The sequence below is a fragment of the Aquarana catesbeiana genome, linkage group LG12 (genome assembly GCF_042186555.1).
Source record: "Aquarana catesbeiana isolate 2022-GZ linkage group LG12, ASM4218655v1, whole genome shotgun sequence".
Classification (NCBI taxonomy): Eukaryota; Metazoa; Chordata; class Amphibia; order Anura; family Ranidae; genus Aquarana; species Aquarana catesbeiana.
Window position 1 is genome coordinate 19,766,140 of NC_133335.1, and position 23,164 is coordinate 19,789,303.

At 44.4% G+C, this 23,164-nt stretch overlaps 1 protein-coding gene across 3 annotated transcripts in view; it reads right to left on the reverse strand.

The window, feature by feature from the left end:
* Positions 1-989: 989 nt before the first annotated feature.
* LOC141113951 (interferon regulatory factor 4-like) overlaps positions 990-23,164 on the reverse strand; it is a 52,665-nt gene continuing 30,490 nt past the window's right edge. For all 3 annotated transcript variants that reach the window (XM_073607329.1, XM_073607327.1, XM_073607328.1), the window contains exons 4-9: positions 22,470-22,543; positions 22,287-22,377; positions 17,432-17,536; positions 15,146-15,538; positions 6,771-6,886; positions 990-3,950 (exon numbers count right to left, since the gene is read on the reverse strand). In XM_073607329.1, the coding sequence (XP_073463430.1) occupies positions 3,852-3,950; positions 6,771-6,886; positions 15,146-15,538; positions 17,432-17,536; positions 22,287-22,377; positions 22,470-22,543 (878 nt within the window). In that variant the 3' untranslated portion in view covers positions 990-3,851. The remainder of the gene's footprint in view (positions 3,951-6,770; positions 6,887-15,145; positions 15,539-17,431; positions 17,537-22,286; positions 22,378-22,469; positions 22,544-23,164) is intronic.

Sequence of the window (23,164 nt, forward strand, 5' to 3'; positions counted from 1 at the left end):
ACTATGTCTTGTCCACAAGGGGCGAGATTTACTAAAACTGGAGCAGACAGAATCTGGTGCAGGTTTGCATAGTAATCAATCAGCTTCTAACTTCAGCTTGTTCAGTTAGGCTGCATTCACATTAGCGCATCTCCAAAGTCGCACGATTCCCAGTGTGACTTCGGAGCGCGTCTTTGATCTGACTTTACATTCTTTGGACCAATGTTGCATCAAAAATCGCACCAAATCAGTGGCGGCACCTTTTCAAAGTGGCTGCAACTTTAAGTCGCACCAATTTGAATGGGCTGCAACTTGTCATGTGGCTTTGATGTCCAAAGTAGCATGACAAGTCGCACAAGTGTGAATGGAGCCTTAAGCTTTGACAATAAAACCTAAAAGCTGAATGGTTACTTTGCAAAGCTTCTGTGTGCACCAGTGTTAGTAAATCTCCCCCCTTATTTCTATATGTGTCCATATTGGTAGAGGAGCAGAGCCCTGCTTCCTTATGTCAGAGCCGACCCCCTGATGAATGGTGGGGAATATACAAGCTACAGCAGGAGAGGTGCAGGTAGCACAGATCCACAGAATGAATTAAGTAGAGACAGGGATATCCTTGCACTGCAGGTCTTCAGGTACAGCTTTCTCTCCAGCAAGCAGAGCAGTATTGACTTTATTAAACTTCATTACAAATCTGGTGAAACAAGCTGTCAGAGGTAGTAGTGCCTTATGATCTCACACTGCAGATACAGAGCTATAGTGCTGCTACAGAAAAAGAGTGCCTAGGCATGGAAAGTGTGTATTTTTTTTAGGAGTGTAAGACAATGGGTAGATATTCAGGGTATTTTTTTTAGGCAAAATTTTTATTTCTAGATGCAGCAAGTCTTGACTTTTTGAGCTCAATCCTACTTTGAAGAGAAAATCCACCCCCCCCCCCAAAAAAAATTAAGTCAGCAGCTACAAATACTGGGAGGCAGACACCCTAAAACAAAAACAACAAAAACAAAAGTGTGTTCATTGCAAAAAAAGGCTTTTATATTCATATTTACAGCAATCAGTTATATGCAAATTCACAGCATAGGGACAAGGAACTGCACACATAGTATTAGGTCATATGGCAAATCAAGGTCAGGTAAAAACTTCAGTATGGGTTATGTGACAGGCAAATAAGTAATTTACTGCAGGATGTACAAGTAGTCTGATTGGACTCTAATGCCACGTACACACAAGCGGACTTTACGGCAGACTTTGCCCGGCGGACGGGATGTTGTCGGACAATTCGATCGTGTGTGGGCTCCAGCGGACTTTGTTTTCTCAAAATTTGGACGGACTTAGATTTGAAACATGTTTTAAATGTTTCCGTCGAACTCGAGTCCGGTCGAAAAGTCCGCTCGTCTGTATGCTAGTTCGACGGACAAAAAGCCACGCTAGGGCAGCTATTGGCTACTGGCTATGAACTTCCTTGTTTTAGTCCGGTCGTACGTCATCACGTACGAATTCGACGGACTTTGGTGGATTGTGTGTAGGCAAGTCCGTTCATTCAGAAAGTCCGTCGTAAAGTCTGTCAAAGTCTGCCGAGCAAAGTCTGCCGTAAAGTCCGCCGTAAAGTCCGCTCGTGCGTACGCGGCATAAGGATAGGTGTATAAGGTCTAACTGGGAGTTCGTGTAGGGCAGTGGCGGCTGGTGCACAATAATTCGGGGAGGGTGGCAAAATAAACCAACTTGTGCGTCTTTAGGGCTCACTGTACAAACTTTATCATATGCACGTATTATGTGCTTTTTATCCTTTTTGAGCATTATGTTTATATTTTGTACTTTTTTCAATAAATGTGATAAATATTAATCTTGGTCATCTCCCCATTATTTCCTTGCCTTCAAAATCCGATTTTTGGTTACTCTAGTAAGGCCTTCCCCATTTTTCCTTCAGGCTCTAATCGTTCTTCAAAAAAAAAAATAAATAAATAAAAATCCCCACTGAAATCCATGCGTCTGGCGCCCTGCATGTAGATTAGGGGGAAGGGGGGGGGGGGGCGGCGCCCCTGCGCCCTGTATGAAGGGGCCGCCACTGGTGTAGGGTAGGGTATATAAATGGCTTATACTGGTTGTTTAGTGTAGGGTGTGTCACAGTCAGAATAGGTGTTTTTTGAAGGATGTTTCAGGGTCAGATTGAGTGTTCATTGTATTATAAAGGTTACTTATTAATTATAATGTTATGAGGTTTACAACACATCACAATCTGACTATAAAATCTCCGTTAGATCAACCTACTGCAAGGGCAAGCATGATTGGACGCAGTTTGGGTAGTTTAGGTAAGTTCTCATATTATATAGTTATAAAGTTGACTGTACAAAGACATTGTGGTCAGATTGTAACATGTATGGTGAGCTGAAGGGTCAGGTTGAACATTCATTGTAGGTTGTACAATTCAGGTTTATTTTTTGAGTATAGATTGGCTCTGAACAGTTTTTTTATTTTCCCATACTAAACTTCAAAAGAGTTATTCAGGATTTATGGTGGCGCTATAAATATCTAGTGAGGAGTTTTTACACTCTTCAATACAAGCATTCCATTCATCTAGATCAGGGGTCTCCAAACTTTCTAAACAAAGGGCCGGTTTACTGTCCTTATGACTAGAGGGGGGGGGGGCCGGACTGTGGCCATTGGGAGTACAAAATGTCCCAGCATCAGTTGGAGTAAAAAATGCCTCAACTTTGGTATCAGTGAGAGGAATTGTGCCCCATCCTTGGTGTCATTGGGAGGAATTGGGTCCCATCATCGGTGTCATTGGGAGAAACTATGCCCCATCTCTGGTGTCATTGGGAGGAATTGTGCCCCATCCTTGGTTTCATTGGGCCCCATCTCTGGTGTCATTGGGAGAAATTGTACCCCATTGTTGGCGTCATTGGGAGGAATTGTGCCCCATCATTGGTGTCGTTGGGCCTCATCGTTGGTGTCATTGGGAGGAACTGTGCCCCATCGTTGGTGTCATTGGGAGGTATTGGGCTCCATCATCTGTTTCATTGAGAGGAATTATGCCCCATCATTTGTGTAATTGGGAGGAATTGTTCCCCATTGCTGGTATCATTGGGAGGAATTGTGCCCCATCGTTGGTGTCGTTGGGCCCCATCCTTAGTGTCATTGGGAGGAATTGTGCCCCATCATTGTTGTCGTTGGGTCCCATCGTTGGTGTCATTGGGAGGAATTGTGCCCCATCGTTGGTGTCATTGGGAGGTATTGGGCTCCATCATTGGTTTCATTGGGAGGAATTATGCCCCATCATTTGTGTAATTGGGAGGAATTGTTCCCCATCGCTGGTGTCATTGGAAGGAATTGTGGCCAATAGCTGGTGTTATTGGGAGGAATTGTGCCCCATCATTGATTTCGTTGGGCCCCATTGTTGGTGGCATTGGGAGGTATTGGGCTCCATCATTGGTTTCATTGAGAAGAATTATGCCCCATCATTTTTGTCATTGGGAAGAATTGTGCTCCATTGTTGGTGCCAATGATAGGAATTGTGCACCATCGCTGGTGTCATTGGGAGGAATTGTGCCCCTTGGTTTGTATCAGAGAACGAAATAAGACCCCAAGGGCTGGATAACAGCAAGCACAGCGCTGCATCTGGCCCCCAGGCCACAGTTTGGAGACCACTGATCTAGATAGAGAATGTCAAAGCTCAAGTAAACAAAGGGTATTAGAAGGTGATTTGGGAAGGCCAGTTTAGGGGTCCCATTCAGAAGAGATCATGAGAGAACCAAGGCGGTTTAGGTTGATGTTTGATAAACTGCCTTACAGGATCTGTTGAAGAACCACAACTCCCAGCAGGCCCAGGCAACCCAATATTTACATTGGGGATAAGCATTGTAGGACATATCTGTTCATACAGGACTAGGTGAAAGTAGATTTGGACTTGCAGGCTCACTCCTCAGTTTCATCTTTGCCTGTTCAAGAAATTCCCGAGCGAACACCGGCTCAACCTGAGAAGAGATGGGAGAAGACCAGTAGAGATGAGGTCCTAGCGGAATGAGGCAACAGTAAGGTCACTGTGTGGTGCAGTCTATAACAACCAATCAGATGCTAGCTTGCATTTCTTGTGCAAAAAGAAACAGCAGTGGGAATATGAGTTCCATGAGCAGACATTTTTTCCTGTGCACCAACCCCCATTAAATGACTTCAGATGACTTTCTCTAGCCATAATACAGATGGACAAATCTCCTGCTGTGGCTATTGTATTATGATACCTGAACAGCTGCATCTGATTGGATGCAGCTGCTGTTTAGCTGACAGTTTTCTGCCCGACGCCTTGAAATTTTCAGTTGAGAGATGATGAGTGGGGGGCGTGGCTAACGCCCACCCACTGAGCGACTTTCCTGAGGAACAGGATGAAATTTGATCCGTGTATGAACCAGCTTTAGGAAACAATACACAGGAACCTTTTTTGTAATCACTGCAACATGACTTGTGGCAATGTGAACTGTTCCATTGCCTGCAATGGGGTGCGACTTGTTAGGCCATTTGGAACTGTCAAATCGCATGACAAGTTGCATCGGTGTGGATGAGGGGCTTAACCACTTGCCGACCATCCCATAGCAGATTTACTGCTACAAGGTGGCCGCTCTGCGCATCATCCTGCATTTCCGGGTATAGGGTGCGCATGCGAGAGCCGATCAGCGGGCCCGATGCCCGCCAGCGCCCGCTGATCATTCGTTACACAGGCAGAACGGTAGCCTGCCTATGTAAACAAGGCAGATTTCCGTTCTGTCCGTATGGAAGGCATTGATCCTGTGTTCCTGCAAAGCAGGAACACAGGTTCAATGCCTTCCATTAGTACAAGCACCTCCCCCCACAGTAGTAAAACACTGGTCAGGCACACATTTAACCCTTTGATTGCCCCTGATGTTAACCGCTTCCTGGCCCGCTTACTGGCTCCCGCAAAAGTGTCAGTGTCCGATTTCTCCGCCGCAATATCGCAGTCCCGCTATAAGTCGCTGATCGCCGCCATTACTAGTAAAAAATAAATAGAAATTCCATCATTTTATTCCATAGTTTGTAGACGCTATAACTTTTGCGCAAACCAATCAATATACGCTTAATGGGATTTTTTTTTTTTTTTTTTTATCAAAAATATGTAGCAGAGTACATATTGGCCTAAATTGATGAACAAATTAGATTTTTAAAACATTTTTTATTAGATTTGTTTGTTGGCTATAAGTTGCTGAGCGCCGCCATTACTAGTAAAGAATAAATAAAAATTCCATAATTTTATCCCATAGTTTGTAGACGCTATAACTTTTGCGCAAACCAATCAATATACGTTTATTGGGATTTTTTTTTTTTTTTTAACAAAAACATGTAGCAGAATACATATTGGCTTAAATTGATGAACAAATTAGATTTTTAAATTTTTTTTATTTTAAAGCAGAAAGTAAAAAATATTTTTTTTTTTCAAAATTGTCGTTCTTTTGTTTTCTATTTTTTTTTTTTTTTTGTTTATAGCTCAAAAAATAAAAACTGCAGAGGTGATCAAATACCACCAAAAGAGAGCTCTATTTGTGGGGAAAAAAAAGGACATCAATTTCATTTGGGTACAGCATCGCAGGACAGCGCAATTTTCAATTAAAATGACGCAGTGCCGCACAAAATGGCCTGGTCGGGGGGGGGGGGGGGGGTGTAAATCTTGCCCCCTGCTGAGTCACAGTTGGAGATCTGGAATTAGTAAAGGTCGCGGTCCCTGCTATTGATTTGACATTGCAGAAGACACATTGGGGGTTATTTACGAAAGGCAAATCCACTTTGCACTGAAAGTGCACTTGGAAGTGCAGTCACTCTAAGGCCTCATTCACACGGACGTTTTAACAGCGGATTTTTTGAGCTTTTTTTTGCTGCTTAAGAACGCCGCTCCATGTTATTTAATGGGCTCATACACACCATGGCGTTTTTGAGCTGTAACGGGCATGGTCCTTTTTAAGCTCCAAAAAAAAAACAAACCAAGGACCAGCGCGTTCTGAGGCTCCAGCGCTAGGGCTGTTTTGATGCCGACGCCGAAGAAAGCTCAAAAACGCGCATTAGCGCTATACCGACGTTTTTAAGCTGTAAAACTGTTTATGTGGGTAATTTGGGAGTGGAAAATAGCAGAGAGATTTAAAAAAACTAAAAATAACGCTTACAAATGATGTTAAACGCGCATTGACGCCAAAGCAAAACACTAATAAAATCGCCTTTTTAACGCTGCTTTTTTCTTTCCAGGTGTTGTTACTAGCTTTACAGCCCCTCTTTTTTTAAAATGTCCGTGTGTATGAGGCCTAAATCTAAGGGGAAGGTCTGAAATAAGGGGAAGCTCTGCTGATTTTATTATCCAATCATGTGCAAGATAAAACGCTGTTTTTTATTTACCTTGCATGTCCCCCTCTGATCTACAGCGACTTCACTTCCAAGTGCACTTGCAGTGCAAAGTGGATTTGCCTTTAGTAAATAACCACCATAGGTCCTCTACAGAGACACCGCTGCTTCCACACAGAGAGAAAATACAACTTTTCACAGCAAGGGGGCAGGCTTTGCTACTTAAGCTGCTGACAGCTACTATTTTCAAAAGGATGTCAGCAGTGGCAGTTGACTTTTTTTTTTTTTTCTTCTCGCACAGGTCACCTAGAAACATGGAAGCTGGGCGGTTGCTATAGTCAGCACAATTTTTTTTTTGTTCGTCGTCCTGATTTCCCAGCTGTTCTTTTATGTACGCATTGCTAAATGTTTTTTTTTTCTACAACCCTACAGCTTGCAGGTGGTGCCATCATACTCACGTGTGCTGTTATCAGTTTGTTGGGGTTACCAGATGACTCGGGGTATTCCTCTCCAAAGCACAGCTGGATCTGGTACTGGGGTTCTGGACCTTTGTGTGTCATGAACATTTCCATTTCTAGAACAGAGAGGCAGAACATATAAGGCAACCGGTAAGCTAACACCTTGCAAGAAGAAGACTGTGGACCTAAATGATCAAGGTGTCTGCAAAAAAAACTGTTATTAGTAATCCTGTAAGTTTTCTCTTTGATTCCTCAACTTTAAGTTGAGCAACAAAAGGGATAAGATGATTGGTTGCTGTTATACTCATGTGTGCTATAATTAGTTTGTTTGAGTTGTCCAATGACTAAGGGCAGTCCTCTCTGAAGGACATGCTCTTTAAATCTCAGCTGCCTTCAGGGCCCCAGGGCAAGAAACCATGAAGGGGCCCCCCCTGGTCCCTGACCGGGGCCCTCCCCACTGATCCCAGGGCCCTTTTACTCCCATCGTGGGACCCTTTATTATGGTCCCGCAGCGGGCCACCTTCCTGCCGCCTTTGAGTCCCCCTGCGGGGAAGGAATGCCAGACAGCATGAAATAATAGAAAACTAATGCGCACAACCGCGTTCTTACAAATCAAGGGCACAAAAGGTTAGAGAAGCTGCCAACATAAGAGGTGGCCTCACCCACCCAAATGAGTAACGTACTAACAGTTAAAGATATGTGGCGCTAGTCTACATATGCCGCTCATCATAAATCTCCAAAGAATTCTCAATGTTTCCTTAATACACAATAGACAATAATAACTTCTCCCATTAGGGGGCAGCTGAATTAACCACAGTGTTAAATACTAAAAGACATCCCTAATAAATCATCAAATTAAATCATCCAATACTGATGTGTCCCTCAATCAGACCAAATAAAAAATGTGACCATAAAATACTTATAAAACACAGTGGTAATGATGAAAATTAAACAACGGTTCCTAAAACTGTGTCATAAAACGTGCATAATTTCTTCAACATACAAAAATAAAAAATAAATATTGCTGATGGGTAAATACTATCAAAGCAGCATGCAATAATGAATGTGAAAGTGCAGTTCAATATCACATAAAATAAACAAAAAGTGATCAAGTGCATAAAAGTAGCATAGGTGCAGAGCCGTGCATATATCTAAAATTATGACTCTAAAGTGCACTCCAAAATATATATGTAACACCTCTTCCACCTGAACATACTTCTCATAAAAAACTGTGGCATAAACTGTGATCAAGTCCAAAAAATGTATTGCTTCATGCAATGTGGTTTGAAATGTCCATACAGATGGTTAATATTAGCATGCCAATAACGTGACTTGGTGCTGGATTCATTCACTTGAAGAAACTGGTGCAGCACACAGGTGTTTCCCCCAGCCTCTCACCTTAATCAGCGGCCCCAATGGGCCAAGTCAGGCAGATAGTTAATATTTAACTGTAAGGGATGATGATCCAGCAGCCGTCCCCTTCTTCCAAGGATGTACGTGGGTCAGACACTCACTAACTAGTCACCAGCGCTCACACCGACCCCAAAATGATAATGAAGAAGGAGATGCTTCCATAGTGAAGTAATTCAAATCCAAGTTTATTATAAAAACATAGTAACTTACATGTAAAAACGAAACTGTCAGCAGCAGTAACAGCAGAAACAGTACAAGCTTCCGGGTACGGCCGTCCCCTGGAAGCGTCGGCACCTGGCTCCTCCTACCCTGACGCGTTGCGTCACACCACGTGACTTTATCAAAGGGATGACTGTGTGCTGCACCAGTTTCTTCAAGTGAATGAATCCAGCACCTATGCTACTTTTATGCACTTGATCACTTTTTGTTTATTTTATGTGATATTGAACTGCACTTTCACATTCATTATTGCATGCTGCTTTGATAGTATTTACCCATCAGCAATATTTATTTTTTATTTTTGTATGTTGAAGAAATTATGCACGTTTTATGACACAGTTTTAGGAACCGTTGTTTAATTTTCATCATTACCACTGTGTTTTATAAGTATTTTATGGTCACATTTTTTATTTGGTCTGATTGAGGGACACATCAGTATTGGATGATTTAATTTGATGATTTATTAGGGATGTCTTTTAGTATTTAACACTGTGGTTAATTCAGCTGCCCCCTAATGGGAGAAGTTATTATTGTCTATTGTGTATTAAGGAAACATTGAGAATTCTTTGGAGATTTATGATGAGCGGCATATGTAGACTAGCGCCACATATCTTTAACTGTTAATGCCAGACAGCAGTCGCAAGTGCGACCTTTGCGACCCTGGTAGTTTTGCCGCTGGTGTCAGGTTTTTTATTTTTGTTTTATTTTTTTTATTCATTTTTTTTTTTTTTTTTTTACAATTTATTTTTTCTTATTCTTTTTTAGGACCCCCGTTGGGGGGGCTTTGGTGAAATATCTGGGGTCTAAACAGACCCCTGATGTCTCACTTTTGAGACAGAGAAAGGGTCTGAGGACATATTCATCAGTCCCTTTCTCTGCAGTCTCAGCTGCACAGAATGAATAAACAGGAATAGCTCTGTTCAGAGCTTCCCGTTCATTCATAAACTGAAGCATAGTAAACACAGGTACATGGTGTACCGATCACTAATGCTATTTAATAGAACAAGGAAGGGACTGGTAAATTACACATTTGCCGGCCCCTTCCCCGCTCTCAAATCTGACAGATCCCCCCGCAGCAGCCGGTGGGAGGGCAAGGGGGTGGGGGCAAGGGAAGCACACAGAGGCCCTTGGCAGCAGGACAGGGATAGGGAGGCATGCGGAGGAACCGATGCCCTCCATTTGCCTCCTGCAGTTGATTAATGTTTGCGGGAAGATGAGGAGGAGAAGCGGGCATTCAGTGGCTACATTGAGGTTCCTCTACATGCCACCACCCTCCTATCCGGTACATGGGGGCTGCACTGGCTCCCAGGAGCATGGGGCCAGGTTGCAATGCGACCACTGCGACCCCTGTTCGTATGCCCCTGCTTCCACATCTTACCAAAAGGTCCAACAGCTCCACGTCCTACAATTTGAAGTAGTATTGCCAGTGACAGACTGAGAGGCCACTGCTTAGAATTTTGTAATGCCTTTAGCAGTGACAGGTTTCAGTCAGACCAATGAAGCTGCAAAGCAAGCTGTGTCTGCTGTGCTTTCACTTGAGCTAATGCTTATTTATCTGGGAATCATTGGCATTATTAAAATGCTTATTTGTAAAGCAATTGTGTCAGGGCCTGGATCACTTGCTGATGGCACTGTGGTTCCCTGGGCGGAGGGTTGTAATTTCAGTGTCCACCAGCGGGTGTCTCCCAGCAGCCAGCAGATTCCAGTAATCAGTGTCCACCTGATGCTGGCTGCTGGGAAGATATCTAGGTCCTCCACCTTAAGACCCCATTCACACAGGGGCAACACGACTTGCAGGTCGCCTCTGCGAGGCGACCTGCAAACGACTGCCCGGGCGACTTGCAAAACGACTTCTGTATAGAAGTCTATGCAAGTCGCCCCAAGTCGCCCCCGAAGTCGTACAGGAACCTTTTTCTAAGTCGGAGCGACTTGCGTCGCTCCCCTTAGAACGGTTCCATAGCACAGAACGGGAGGCGACTTGTCAGGCGACTAGGTCGCCTGACAAGTCGTCCCTGTGTGAATGGTCTCTTAGTGCCCTTTTGCTCGCTGCCTGATACTACTTACTAGCTGTTATCCTGTTCTTGCTCCCTCCCTGTACTCTACCCTGCTGCCTTTTACCTTCTCTTCCTTGTTCTTGATCCCAGTTTTGGTTCCCCTTTCTGCTCCCTGCACCTCCATATGTTGTACAGTATATATAGTTAGTTGTTAGGCTTTCTGTTTGTTAGTTGTCAGGTTGTCAGGTATTCGATCACTGGGTTCTTGGTTCACTTGTATTTTTATTTGTTGCTGTGTGCTGGTGTTTGGGTGGTCTTTGTTTCACTGTAAATAAATCTCACTTAAAGTGATTGTAAGGGCTTGTTTTTTTTTTTTTTTTTTTTTTATAAAAATACTGTGCAGTTGGATTTGCACAGAGCAGCCAGGATCCTCCTCTTCTCGGGTCCCTCTTATATTCTCCTTTCCCCTCCCTCTGGTGAGTGCCCCCTCAGCCAGCAGCTTGCTACAGGGGGCACCCGAGCCGAGTCAGAGCTCCATGTAGCCATTCAGACAGAGCCCTGACCCGGCCCCGCCCCCTCTCTCCCCTGATTGGCTGGCTGCTTTTGATTGACAGCCGTTGGCGTCGCGTGCAGGCGTGGCAGCCTATCAGGAAGAGTGTCTGGGACAGCTAAGACACTCGTGGACATCGCTGCGGAGAGAAGGGGCTCAGGTAAACGATAGGGGGGTGCTGGGGAGCTGCGGCACACAAGTTTTTTTATCTTAATGCATAGAATTCATTAAGATAAAAAAACCTTCTGCCTTTACAACTCCTTTAAGGTATAAACAGCCTGGTCCCCGTCTCCTGCCTGTAGCCACACAGATCTGGCCATCCCTGCTGCTGATTCCTGACAAATTGCCTGTATGTGTTGTAAAGAGGCGAGCCCATACTACTGTTTATTTTAGCAGTTTAAAGAGGAAGTAAACATCCTCTGCTGACATTTACCTCTAGGTATGCCTATAATAAGTGAACACATCTCCCAATGTGTACCGTTTAGGAGATATTTACATTGCATGCAGCCAGTGACATCACTGGCGCATGCGCTCTAAGGGAGCGGCCACGGGTGCCGTTCCTTCCGAGCTGTGAACAGGGGCTCACGGGCGCATGCCAATCACCGCGCTGGGGCCCGCAAATCCGGGAGAAACTCCAGGGAAAATGTCAGCTGTCTCAGCGGTGTTTGGGCGCCACTAAGCTTTGTTCTAAGATAAGTATTTCATAATGAGCTAGTATGCGATGCATACTAGCTCATTATGCCTTTTTCTTACATCGTTTTTTTTTCTGAGGTTTACAACCTCTTTAAGCCAGATTTTTGGAGAGGCAGGCACGCTGATTGCACAGGTTACATAGTAGGTGAGGTTGAAAAAAGACAAGTCCATCAAGTTCAACCTATGTGTGTGATTATATGTCAGTATTACATTATATATCCCTGTATGTTGTGGTCGGTCAGGTGCTTATCTAATAATTTTTTGAAACTATCGATGCCCCCCGCTGAGACCACCGCCTGTGGAAGGGAATTCCACATCCTTGCCGCTCTTACAGTAAAGAACCCTCTACGTAGTTTAAGGTTAAACCTCTTTTCTTATTTTAATGAGTGGCCATGTGTCTTGATAAACTCCCTTCCACGAAAAAGTTTCATCCCTATTGTGGGGGCTGGGTTCATAATAGACCCGGGGTTAGCGCTCAGGGCTCCACCCAACAGACATGAGGTCTGTGCAGGACTCCCATCCTCTCTAGGAGTCAGGAAGGCTGCATGGGGGGCAGCCAGAGTGTGCATGTCTGCAGGATGCAGAAGTAGTCCATGACAGAGCAGCAAGGAGCTGATTGTAAGTAAGCTACGAGCAACACAACCTTTGTGTTGGTATGCAGAGCAAAATTCCACGCATGCTCGGAATCCAGCAGAAGAGCCGCACTGGCTATTGAATTTCATTTTTCTCGGCTCGTCGTACGTCTTGTACGTCACCGTGTTCTTGACGTTCGGGAATTTCCGACAAGATTTGTGTGACCGTGTGTATGCAAGACAAGTTTGAGGCAACATCTGTCGGAAATAAATCCAGGATTTTGTTGTCGGAAAATCCTATCGTGTGTACGGGGCATTACAGTACTGGTGGAACCCCTGCATGAGAAATTGGTGTCTTTTGTGAATTTTCCGTTCCTTTAAATAAAAGTGGGCTACAATGCCCTTAAAAATGCAGTTCTAATGCCCCGTACACACGGTCGGACATTGATCGGACATTCCGACAACAATATCCATGGATTTTTTCTGACAGATGTTGGCTCAAACTTGTCTTGTATACACACGGTCACACAAAGTTGTCGGAAAATCCGATCGTTCTGAACGCGGTGACGTAAAACACGTACGTCGGGACTATAAACGGCGCAGTAGCCAATAGCTTTCATCTCTTTATTCTGAGCATGCGTGGCACTTTGTCGGATTTGTGTACACACGATTGGAATTTCCGACAACGGATTTTGTTGTCGGAAAATTTTATAGCCTGCTCTCAAACTTTGTGTGTCGGAAAATCCGATGGAAAATGTGTGATGGAGCCCACACGCGGTCGGAATTTCTGACAACAAGGTCCTATCACACATTTTCCGTCGGAAAATCCGACCGTGTGTACGGGGCATAAGACTGGCACAACTTCTTGAAATCCCATGCACCACTTAAGTCTAACCACCCTGATCTTACTGTGTGTATATATCACAGTCCCCCATACAGTTAGTAATCACAACCAGGGAACACATTTAACCCCTTGATCGCTCCTGATGTTAACCCCTTCCCTGCCAGTGTCATTAGTACAATGTCGGTGCATTTTTTTTTTTAGCACCGATCACTGTAACAATGTCACTGGTTCCCAAAAAAGTGTCAAAAATGTCAGTTAAGTGTCCGATCTGTCCTCCGCAATGTCGCAGTCCCGCTAAAAATCGCTGATCGCCGCCATTACTAGCGTAAAAAAAATAAGAAAAATGCCATAAATCTATCTATTTGTAGACGCTATAACTTTTGCGCAAACCAATCAATATACGCTTATTGGGTTTTTTTTTTTACCAAAAATATGTAGAAGAATACAAATTAGCCTAAACTGATGAATACATTTGTTTATATATATATATATATATATATATATATATATATATATATATATATATATATATTTTTTTTTTGGATATGTCTAATAGCGGAAAGTAAAAAATATATATATATTTTTTTTTTTTCAAAATTGTCGGTCTTTTTTTGTTTATAGCGCAAAAAATAAAAAACCGCAGAGATGATCAAATACCACCAAAAGAAAGCTCTACTTGTGGGGAAAAAAACACATAAATTTTGTTTGGGTACAACATCGCAGTTAAATCAACACAGTGCCGTATCGCAAAAAAATGGCCTGGTCATTAAGGGGGTAAATCCTTCCGGGGCTGAAGTGGTTAAATAAAAGACAGTTTTTTTGGCTGATCAGTCATATTTTCAACATCAAAATTTCACAAATTCTTCCAGGCTATGCAAACTTTTAAGATATATACTGTGTGTGTGTGTATATATACCGTATATACTCGAGTATAAGTCGTTCCGAGTATAAGTCGAGGCCCTAATTTACCACAAAAAAAATGGGAAAAACTTATTGACCCGAGTATAAGACGAGGGTGAGAAATGCACAGCTACTTTAAGTGGAAAAGAGGGTCAACAATGCCCATTTGCAGCATCACTGTGCCCATTTGCATGCCTCACTGTGCCCATTTGCAGCCATAGGTCCCCCGAACTTCAAACTCGGTAGTTAAGGGTTCCTAGATGCCTCCTAGCTGCAGCCAAAATTTGGGGTCTCTGAACCCAAAGGGTCCCGAAATGACATTGCTGCAGATAGACACAGTTGACCGAATTTGGTGCCCAGTATCTCGGGGGCCACTTAGTGCTAAGAACCCCAAATTTGGTGTGTAAATCCAGAGGAACTAGCACCATAACATTTCCAAAGCTGGAGTTTCTAGCACCAAGTGGCCCCGAGATACAGGGCCCCAAAAATCAGTTCAGAAAATGTCAAGCACTTTTCTGCAGCAGAGAATGACATTTTCCGAACCGATTTTGGGGCCCCGTATCTCGGGGCCACTTAGTGCTAGGAACTTCAGGTTTGGATATGTTGTGGTACCAGGTCCACTGGGTTTGCATACCAAACTTGGGGTTTCTAGCACCAAGTGCCCCTGAGATACGGGGCCCCAAATTCGGTTCGGAAAATGAAATTTTTTGCTGCAGAAAAGTGCTTGACTCGAGTTTAAGTCGAGGGGGGCACTTTCAGCACAAAAAAATGTGCTGAAAAATTTGACTTATACTCGAGTATATACGGTATATATATATATATATATATATATATATATATATATATATATATATATATTATTATTATACAGTATTTATATAGCGCCAACAGTTTACGTAGCGCTTTACAACTTGAGGGTAGACAGTACAAATACAATACACTTTGATACAGTAGGAATCAGAGGGCCCTGCTCCTTAGAGCTTACAATCTATGTATATATATATATATATATATATATATATATGTATATGTATGTGTATATATATATATATATATATATATATATATATATATGTATATGTGTATATATAAATATATACACACACACACAATTTAAAAACAAGTTAGAAAAAAAAAATCCTAAAATTGACCCTAAGCCATTACAGTTCCCCTTTAGGTCGGCTCCTCACCTGTCATGAATTGTTCTGTGTCCAGCACCTTGCAGGTCTTCTCTCTCTCCAGTTTGTTGGGTTGGTCTTTGTGCGGGGCTGAGGGGCTGCTCCAGTATACTCGTACTTGGCACTGCCTTTTTATAAACACCCCTTCCGGTGCCACCCACAGTAGCACCCCCTTGTCCAGGTGCTGAAGCAGCTTTTTGAGCACCTGGTAGACCCCGGGTTTCAGGATACCCATCACTTCTTGGGGAGAAGGGAAAGGGATTTCCTCCAACAGGATAGGTGAATACGGGCTGTAATCCCACTGGCAGGATGACTGGGAGGCAATGCGGCAACCTTCGGCGGTTTTTGTGGTGACCTCGGTCACCAGTTTGCCCTGGTAGTACAGGCGTATGTGAAGCCAGAAATCTGCCATAAAAAAAAAAAAAAAAGAATAAAATACAAAGTAAACCATAACAAAATCAAAGCTTAAAGTACATTTACACCATTAATGGACAAGATTTAGTTTGCCATAAACATAAACAATTCCTATTTTTCATTATTTCAAATAAAATAGTTATTTTCCCCTCTTTTCTTCCTTTTGTTACATCTCAGTGTCACTCAAATAAAGTAAAAAAAAGGGATGTGTTGCACCGCTCCCTGCCAAGGCTCATATTGTCAGTTGCCCACGCTGTATTTTACCATGCTGACTAGTGTGAACATGGCCACAATGAAAGCTATGGATTTAAAAATGTATTTATTTTCTACAGGTACTTTATATAGCGCCGTCAATTTTAAGCAGCGATTTACACCTATATTGTACATTCACATCAGTCCCTGCCCCCAAGGAGCTTACAATCTAAGGTCCCTAACATTCATACACACACATATTAGGGCCAATTTAGACAGGAGCCAATTAACCTCCCAGCCTGTCTATTGAAAATAACTTTTGAAATGTCTTAAAAGAGGGTTTTTTTTGTTTTGTTTTTTTATATAGCAAAAAGTACAAAAAAGTTTTATTATAGCAAAAAGTACAAAATATTGTGTTTTTTTTCAAAATTGACGCTCTTTTTTTGTTTATAGCGCAAAAAATAAAAAACGCAGAGGTGATCAAATACCACCAAAAGAAAGCTCTATTCGTGAGAAAAAAAAGGACGTCAATTTTGTTTGGGTACAGTGTCGCGCGACCGCGCAATTGTCAGTTTAAGCGACGCAGTGCTGTATCGCAAAAAATGCTCTGCTCATTGAGCAGCCAAATCTTCCGGGGCTGAAGTGGTTAAGACTCATACTTACCTAGGTGGAGGCAGCATCGGTCCCTCCATCGGCTCTGACACTGAGAGCCTGAGCGATCGAACACCGCCGATCGATCGGTTCTCAGAGCTCCCCGAGCAGAGAGCTCATGACTGTCAGTCACGGCTCTCCGCTCTGCCCCCTCCTCGCTCATTGGGGCGCTGGGCTGTGGAGGGGGGGCGGGGGGCGGCTGGTTCAGGCTCTCAGTGGCTCACTGAGAGGCTGAGCTGGGTGTCAGTTCAAGGATCTGGCGGATCCTGACTTTATTTTCGGGATGACGCGGTGCCTGGACCGACTTCTGTGACATCAGCAGAGAGCGGACTTCAGCCCGCTCTCTGGTGAAAACGGGTCACAGGAGTGCAAAACGAACTGCACTCCTGTGATCCACAGGAGAGGTACAGCCAAACGAGCTTTGGCTGGACTTCTCCTTTAAACATATTAAAGCTTATATAAGATTTAAGTGATTGGATTTACATAAACCTTAAAGCAGTAGTAAACCGCCCCCTGCAGCGTTATGCCATAATGTGCTAGTATGCACTGCATGCTAGCACATTACAACAGACTTACCTGCACACAGAGCCTTCCAGCACAGCGCTGTCATGGCTTCCACCTTCACTCAACCCCGGCACGGAGCTCTGAAGGTACAGCATGGGTATGCTGTCCCCTCTAAGCGCATGTGTCGGTGACGTCACCGGCTGCACCCCATGTGAATATCTCCTAAACGGTGCAACTTAGAGATATTCACTGTACCTACAGGTAAGCCTTATTATAGGCCTACCTGTAGGCTCAAGTTAAAAAGTGGACTTTACTACCACTTTAACTATCCAAGAAGTAGTTGACAAATGGCTTCTATGAGGGCTTTCCATCTAACAAAACTCTTGACACATTTAGCCAATCAGAAATGCAATGACTAATTTGCTGTACTTGTTCAAACATAGATAAAGATGCTGCTTTACAACAGTTGTAAATATTCAGATATATCGGGCCCACCAGCATGCCCACAGCCAATGACAACAAAGGTGATATACTGACCTGAAGACGAGGATGACAGTTGCACAAATCCATCTTGCTCTGATATTTCTGCCACTTTATGGTCACTATGGGGGTCCTTCACAATGAGTGCACCTGATGCACCCTCTTGGGGGAACAAAAAACATTGCACTGAATATCGGCCGTGGTTAAAAATAGAAGCAGGGGTTCTATAGTAAGTGATAGAGGGTTCACAGGTCAGTAGTAGGTAATGCAGAGTTCAGATGTCAGTAGTAAGTGAAGCAGAGATCAGTAGTAAGTGACGCAGAGTCCACAGGTCAGTAGTAGGTGACACAAAGATCAGTAGTAAGTGACGCAGAGATCAGTAGTAGGTGATGCAGAGATCAGTAGTAGGTGACGCAGAGATCAGTAGTAGGTGATGCAGAGTTCACAGGTCAGTAATAAGGGATGCAGAATTCAGAGGTCAGTAGTAACTGACGCAGAGGTTAGTAGTAGGTGATGCAGAGTTCAGAGGTCAGTAGTAGGTGACGCAGAGATCAGTAGTAGGTGACGCAGAGATCAGTAGTAAGTGACACAGAGATCAGTAGTAAGTGATGCAGAGATCAGTAGTAGGTGACGCAGAGATCAGTAGTAGGTGACGCAGAGATCAGTAGTAAGTGATGCAGAGATCAGTAGTAAGTGACGCAGAGATCAGTAGTAGGTGACGCAGAGATCAGTAGTAAGTGACGCAGAGATCAGTAGTAAGTGACGCAGAGATCAGTAGTAGGTGACGCAGAGATCAGTAGTAGGTGACGCAGAGATCAGTAGTAAGTGACGCAGAGATCAGTAGTAGGTGACGCAGAGATCAGTAGTAGGTGACGCAGAGATCAGTAGTAAGTGACGCAGAGATCAGTAGTAAGTGACGCAGAAATCAGTAGTAGGTGACGCAGAGATCAGTAGTAGGTGACGCAGAGATCAGTAGTAAGTGACGCAGAAATCAGTAGTAGGTGACGCAGAGATCAGTAGTAGGTGACGCAGAGATCAGTAGTAAGTGACACAGAGATCAGTAGTAAGTGACGCAGAGATCAGTAGTAGGTGACGCAGAGATCAGTAGTAGGTGACGCAGAGATCAGTAGTAGGTGACGCAGAGATCAGTAGTAAGTGACGCAGAGATCAGTAGTAAGTGATGCAAAGTTCACAGGTCAGTAATAAGTGATGCAGAATTCAGAGGTCAGTAGTAACTGACGCAGAGGTTAGTAGTAGGTGATGCAGGGGTCAGTAGTAAGTGAGGTAGGAGCTCCTGATAAAGACCAATATGTAACCCAACTACAAAAAAAACAACTTATTGGAGTTCAACAACTTGCCCCCCCCCCAACATTATATTTATAATACATGAAATATAAAGAAGTGAGGCTAAGGCTGCCGTCATCATCGAAATATAGCATATACACTATATTACCAAAAGTATTGGGACACCTGCCTTTACACACACATGAACTTTAATGGCATCCCAGTCTTAGTCCGTAGGGTTCAATATTGAGTTGGCCCGCCCTTTGCAGCTATAACAGCTTCAATTCTTCTGGGAAGGTCGTCCACAACGTTTAGGAGTGTGTCTATGGGAATGTTTGACCATTCTTCCAGAAGAGCATTTGTGAGGTCAGGCACTGATGTTGGACGAGAAGGCCTGGCTCGCAGTCTCCATTCTAATTATTCCCAAAGGTGTTCTATCGAGTTGAGGTCAGGACTCTGTACAGGACAGTCAAGTTCCTCCACCCCAAACTCGCTCATCCATGTCTTTATGGACCTTGTTTTGTGCACTGGTCCAAATCATTTAGTGGAGGGGGGATTATGGTGTGGGGTTTTTTTTAGTTCCAGTGAAGAGAACTCTTAAGGCGTCAGCATATCAAGACATTTTGGACAATTTCATGCTCTCAACTTTGTGGGAACAGTTTGGGGACGGCCCCTTCCTGTTCCAACATAACTGCGCACCAGTGCACAAAGCAAGGCCTATAAAGACATGGATGAGTGATTTTGGGGTGGAGGAACTTGAGTCCAGACCTCAACCTGATAGAACACCTTTGGGATGAATTAGAGCTGACACTGTGACATAGGTCTTCTCGTCCAACATCAGCGCCTGACCTCACAAATGCGCTTCTGGAAGAATGGTCAAACATTCCCATAGACACACTCCTAAACCTTGTGGACATCCTTCCCAGAAGAGTTGATGCTGTTATAGCTGCAAAGGGTGGGCCAACTCAATACTGAACCCTATGGACATGTAAAGGCAGGTGTCTCAATACTGTTGGTAATATAGTGTACATTATATTAATACACAAACTCTTAAAAACACACCATGGTGAAATGAAAAGCCCCCAATTATGTACGCAAGATATGCAAAAATCATAATCTGCAGCAAAGATTCACGTACTGGTGTAGCACTTGTGATGTAGAGGAGATCGGGGTGCCGAGGGAGAGGATTAAATGAGACATCCCTTCCTCTCCGGGTGACAGCTATCAAGTAACTAGCGGGTGTTTTCGGTAGCACCCGCTGGTTATATAGTATAAATGCGACTGGCAGCTGTGGGGTTTGGCCCCCGACTGGGCTTCCCCTCCAGCAGGCAAGGGTTTAACTGTGATGTGTGGCCCACTTGACTCCTTCCACATACAAAAAAAAAAAAAAATGAGAACCGTCATCTTCCCATGTCGTGTAATATGTGATGGCCGGTTTACACCAGGGATTGCGCCGCTATTCACATGCGGTGCAGTGCAGTGTGGTTTGCGCCAATTCGTTTTGAATGGGCTGAATCACACTGGACCACACCAAAAGTAGTACTGCTTTTAAAAACGCACTGCAACCAGATCAAGTGGTGCTTCTGTAGCATGTGATCCGGTGCAGGCAAACACACTGCGTTCGTGACTTGCGTTTGGCATTGAGTTAACATTGACACCCACTGCAGATCGTAACTGCAGTGCATTTTAAATGCGGTGTGGGAAATGCGCATGCAACGTAGGTTTCCCGCACTGCATTCTGGTGTGAACGGGCACCGATGGCACAGTGGGCCCTCCTCCCTTAAGGTCCGTGTGCACACATTGCACCCATGGATGATACAGCACTGAGAAGATATATTACCAGTGGCTTAAATACATTTCTTCCTAAACAGAGTAACTACCCTTTCAATATAAAGTAAAGGACAACAACCTCAAGCACCTTCTTACTTAATTACTGCTTCTGCGATGTGTGCCTCTGTTTTCTGAGAAAGCCCATATGTCCCCTCTGTCGTCCTAGAGAAGGCAGAACGTCTTCCTATGTTAAATCTCCCACCTCCCCAATCGCACCAGCTACGGTAGGAATGGCGCCTGAGATCCAGTGGCGGGTGGTGGGTTCTTCTTTGGGGGGGGTGGCAAACAAACAAACCCCCCCCCCCCTGCGGGCGGTCCAGCCCAAGAACTTACTTGCGGTGGTGTCCTCTCCTGGAGTGTGGGTAGCGGTCACGGCGGCTCCGGTGTCCACTCCTCCAGCTTCCTCTGCCGTGTGTCTTCCGCCAAACCTCTAGGCATCCAATAGGATCGCCTGATGCTTTGGCCAATCAGGAAACAGATCTCACAGACCTGCCTCCTGATTAGCGGGGAGAAGGGGGCGGAGTGACCAATCGGGCACTGCCCGAGGGCCCCATGCTACTAAGGGGCCCCATCAGGGTTGCCAGCCTCTATAAAACCAGGGACAGTATGTAAAAATCTGAAAAAGATTATAGCTGCCCCGCCTCTCCAGTACCTTTTCAGTGTGTGTATGTGTATTCTGTGTGTGTATACTGTGTGTGTATATTGTGTGTCTGTGTGTGTATACTGTATGTGTGTGTGCGTACACTGTGTGGCCCCATAATATATTGCCTGGGGGCCCCATAATCTCCTATTGCCTGAAGGCCCCATAATCCCCTTTTGCCCGGGGGCCCCATGAGTTGTCAGTCCGCCCCTGGCGGGGAGTATCTTTAGTGTGAGAATAGCAAAAATGTATTCGCTATGGTCACACAAACTGGGTAAGCTCGGAGCGCAATGCTCTGCGCTCCGAGTCCACCCTTTTTTGAAGCCTATTAGAGCCTCCGGCTCTAATCAGGTGCTTCGAAAAACATATGTAGATCAGGGGGATGGACGCATGGATGGGGAAGCGACGCCTGTGTGCCCTCTATGGAGGGGCTGCTACTGCTGAGATCACAGATGAGGTCGCCAGTGGGTTCCGCTCACCCTCACCTCCTCTTCTACTTGCCGGGAGTACGTTTTTTTGTCTCTGCCAGCGCCTGTTCTGCCCACTTTCTCCCACCCACATCAGGTTGTTGTTGGAGGGAGGTAAGAGTTAGAATCCTCCCTCCAGCAGCTGTTGCAGTCCCGCTCTGTGCTCCGTTCTCCAGCAGCATAGAGGGGGGCTGGTGAATTACAAGAGATTTTTGACCTCAATGCATTCTATGACGCGAGGGTTTACAACCCCTTTAAGAAGTGATCACATTCCCTCTGTTCTCAGCTGCGAAAAAAGCTTAGATAGGGGAGGAGAAACAGCAGTACACTGGTCTTTCCAGTAAATGGCTGTGCAGGGGGGCGGACGTGTCAGCAGAAGTCTAATCATTGGAGGAGAGCAGGCTGAGTTCTCAGCACAGCCATAATAACTGACCACGCTGCGCTTTTATGCCTAGTGTGGTCAGTTTTTAAATAGGGAAACTGAGGGACTGGCAGGACTGGCTGGATTTTACACAAAGGAAGCAATACAAAGAGAACAGGAGACTTTTTCATGCAAGTACATGGTACAGCAGACAAAAGTCATCAGATTTGTACTGCTGAAAACAGGATTGTTGGGGGACACCAACCCCAACTTTCTTTCAATGATACCCCCCCCTCCAAAAAAAAAAAAAGATTACAAATTTCTACACACCTGTATCTGTTGAGATCTGGTGGCTTTCCAACCTCAGTAGTTTTGGTGGACTATTGCTGTCTGAAAATCCTCCTCTCCTCGGTTCCACAATCTTTAAGACGAGTAAAAAGAAAATTAAAGAAACTTAAAGAAAATGCCAAATTGTGCAGAATATCATGAATGTAATTGTAGAGGAATAATCACCTGAAGTTTGTCTTCTGGAGAGCTTGGAGGGCATTCATTGGCAGGGCTCATAGACCTTTCCTTGTATGGCTCATCTGTAATACAAAGGAGCCATCACAACACCACTCTACTCTAATGGGTTTGTTAATATAGAACATTTAAAAAATATATGCAAGCTGAATTTTAGGGCCAAAGCATTAGCAATTTTGTTCAGCCAGTCTTGCGATCTAGGCACCATTGCCAAGACAATAGAGGTAGGTAGGTCATAGAACTCCTTGTAGACTTCACTAGCACTCTAGGTCCAGTCTGTGTTTGGAAAATGAAGGCGTAGCACACTGATAATCCCTATGACCAGCCTACCTGTAACCATAATCACAGACAGCAGCAAAACATGATTAGGTCAAAGTACTGACCTTCACAGTGCACAGGGTGAGCTGAGAACTGCTGTGAACTTTGAGGATGAATTTATCCACAAAGCATGCAGTTACAGAGGTCACTGGGGACTTGTTTACGGCTTATTTATGCTTGTTAAGAATATGTAAAAATTGAATATCTGTATCCTGGCCACAGATTCCCTTTAACGGAGAAGTACAGCCAAACCTTGTGTGGCTGTAATTCTCCTGTGCATCACAGGGGTGCAGTTCGTCCTGCACTCCAGTGACCCGTTTTCAGCAGACAGTGGGGCTAAAGCCCGCTATCGGCTGGCTTTACAGAGC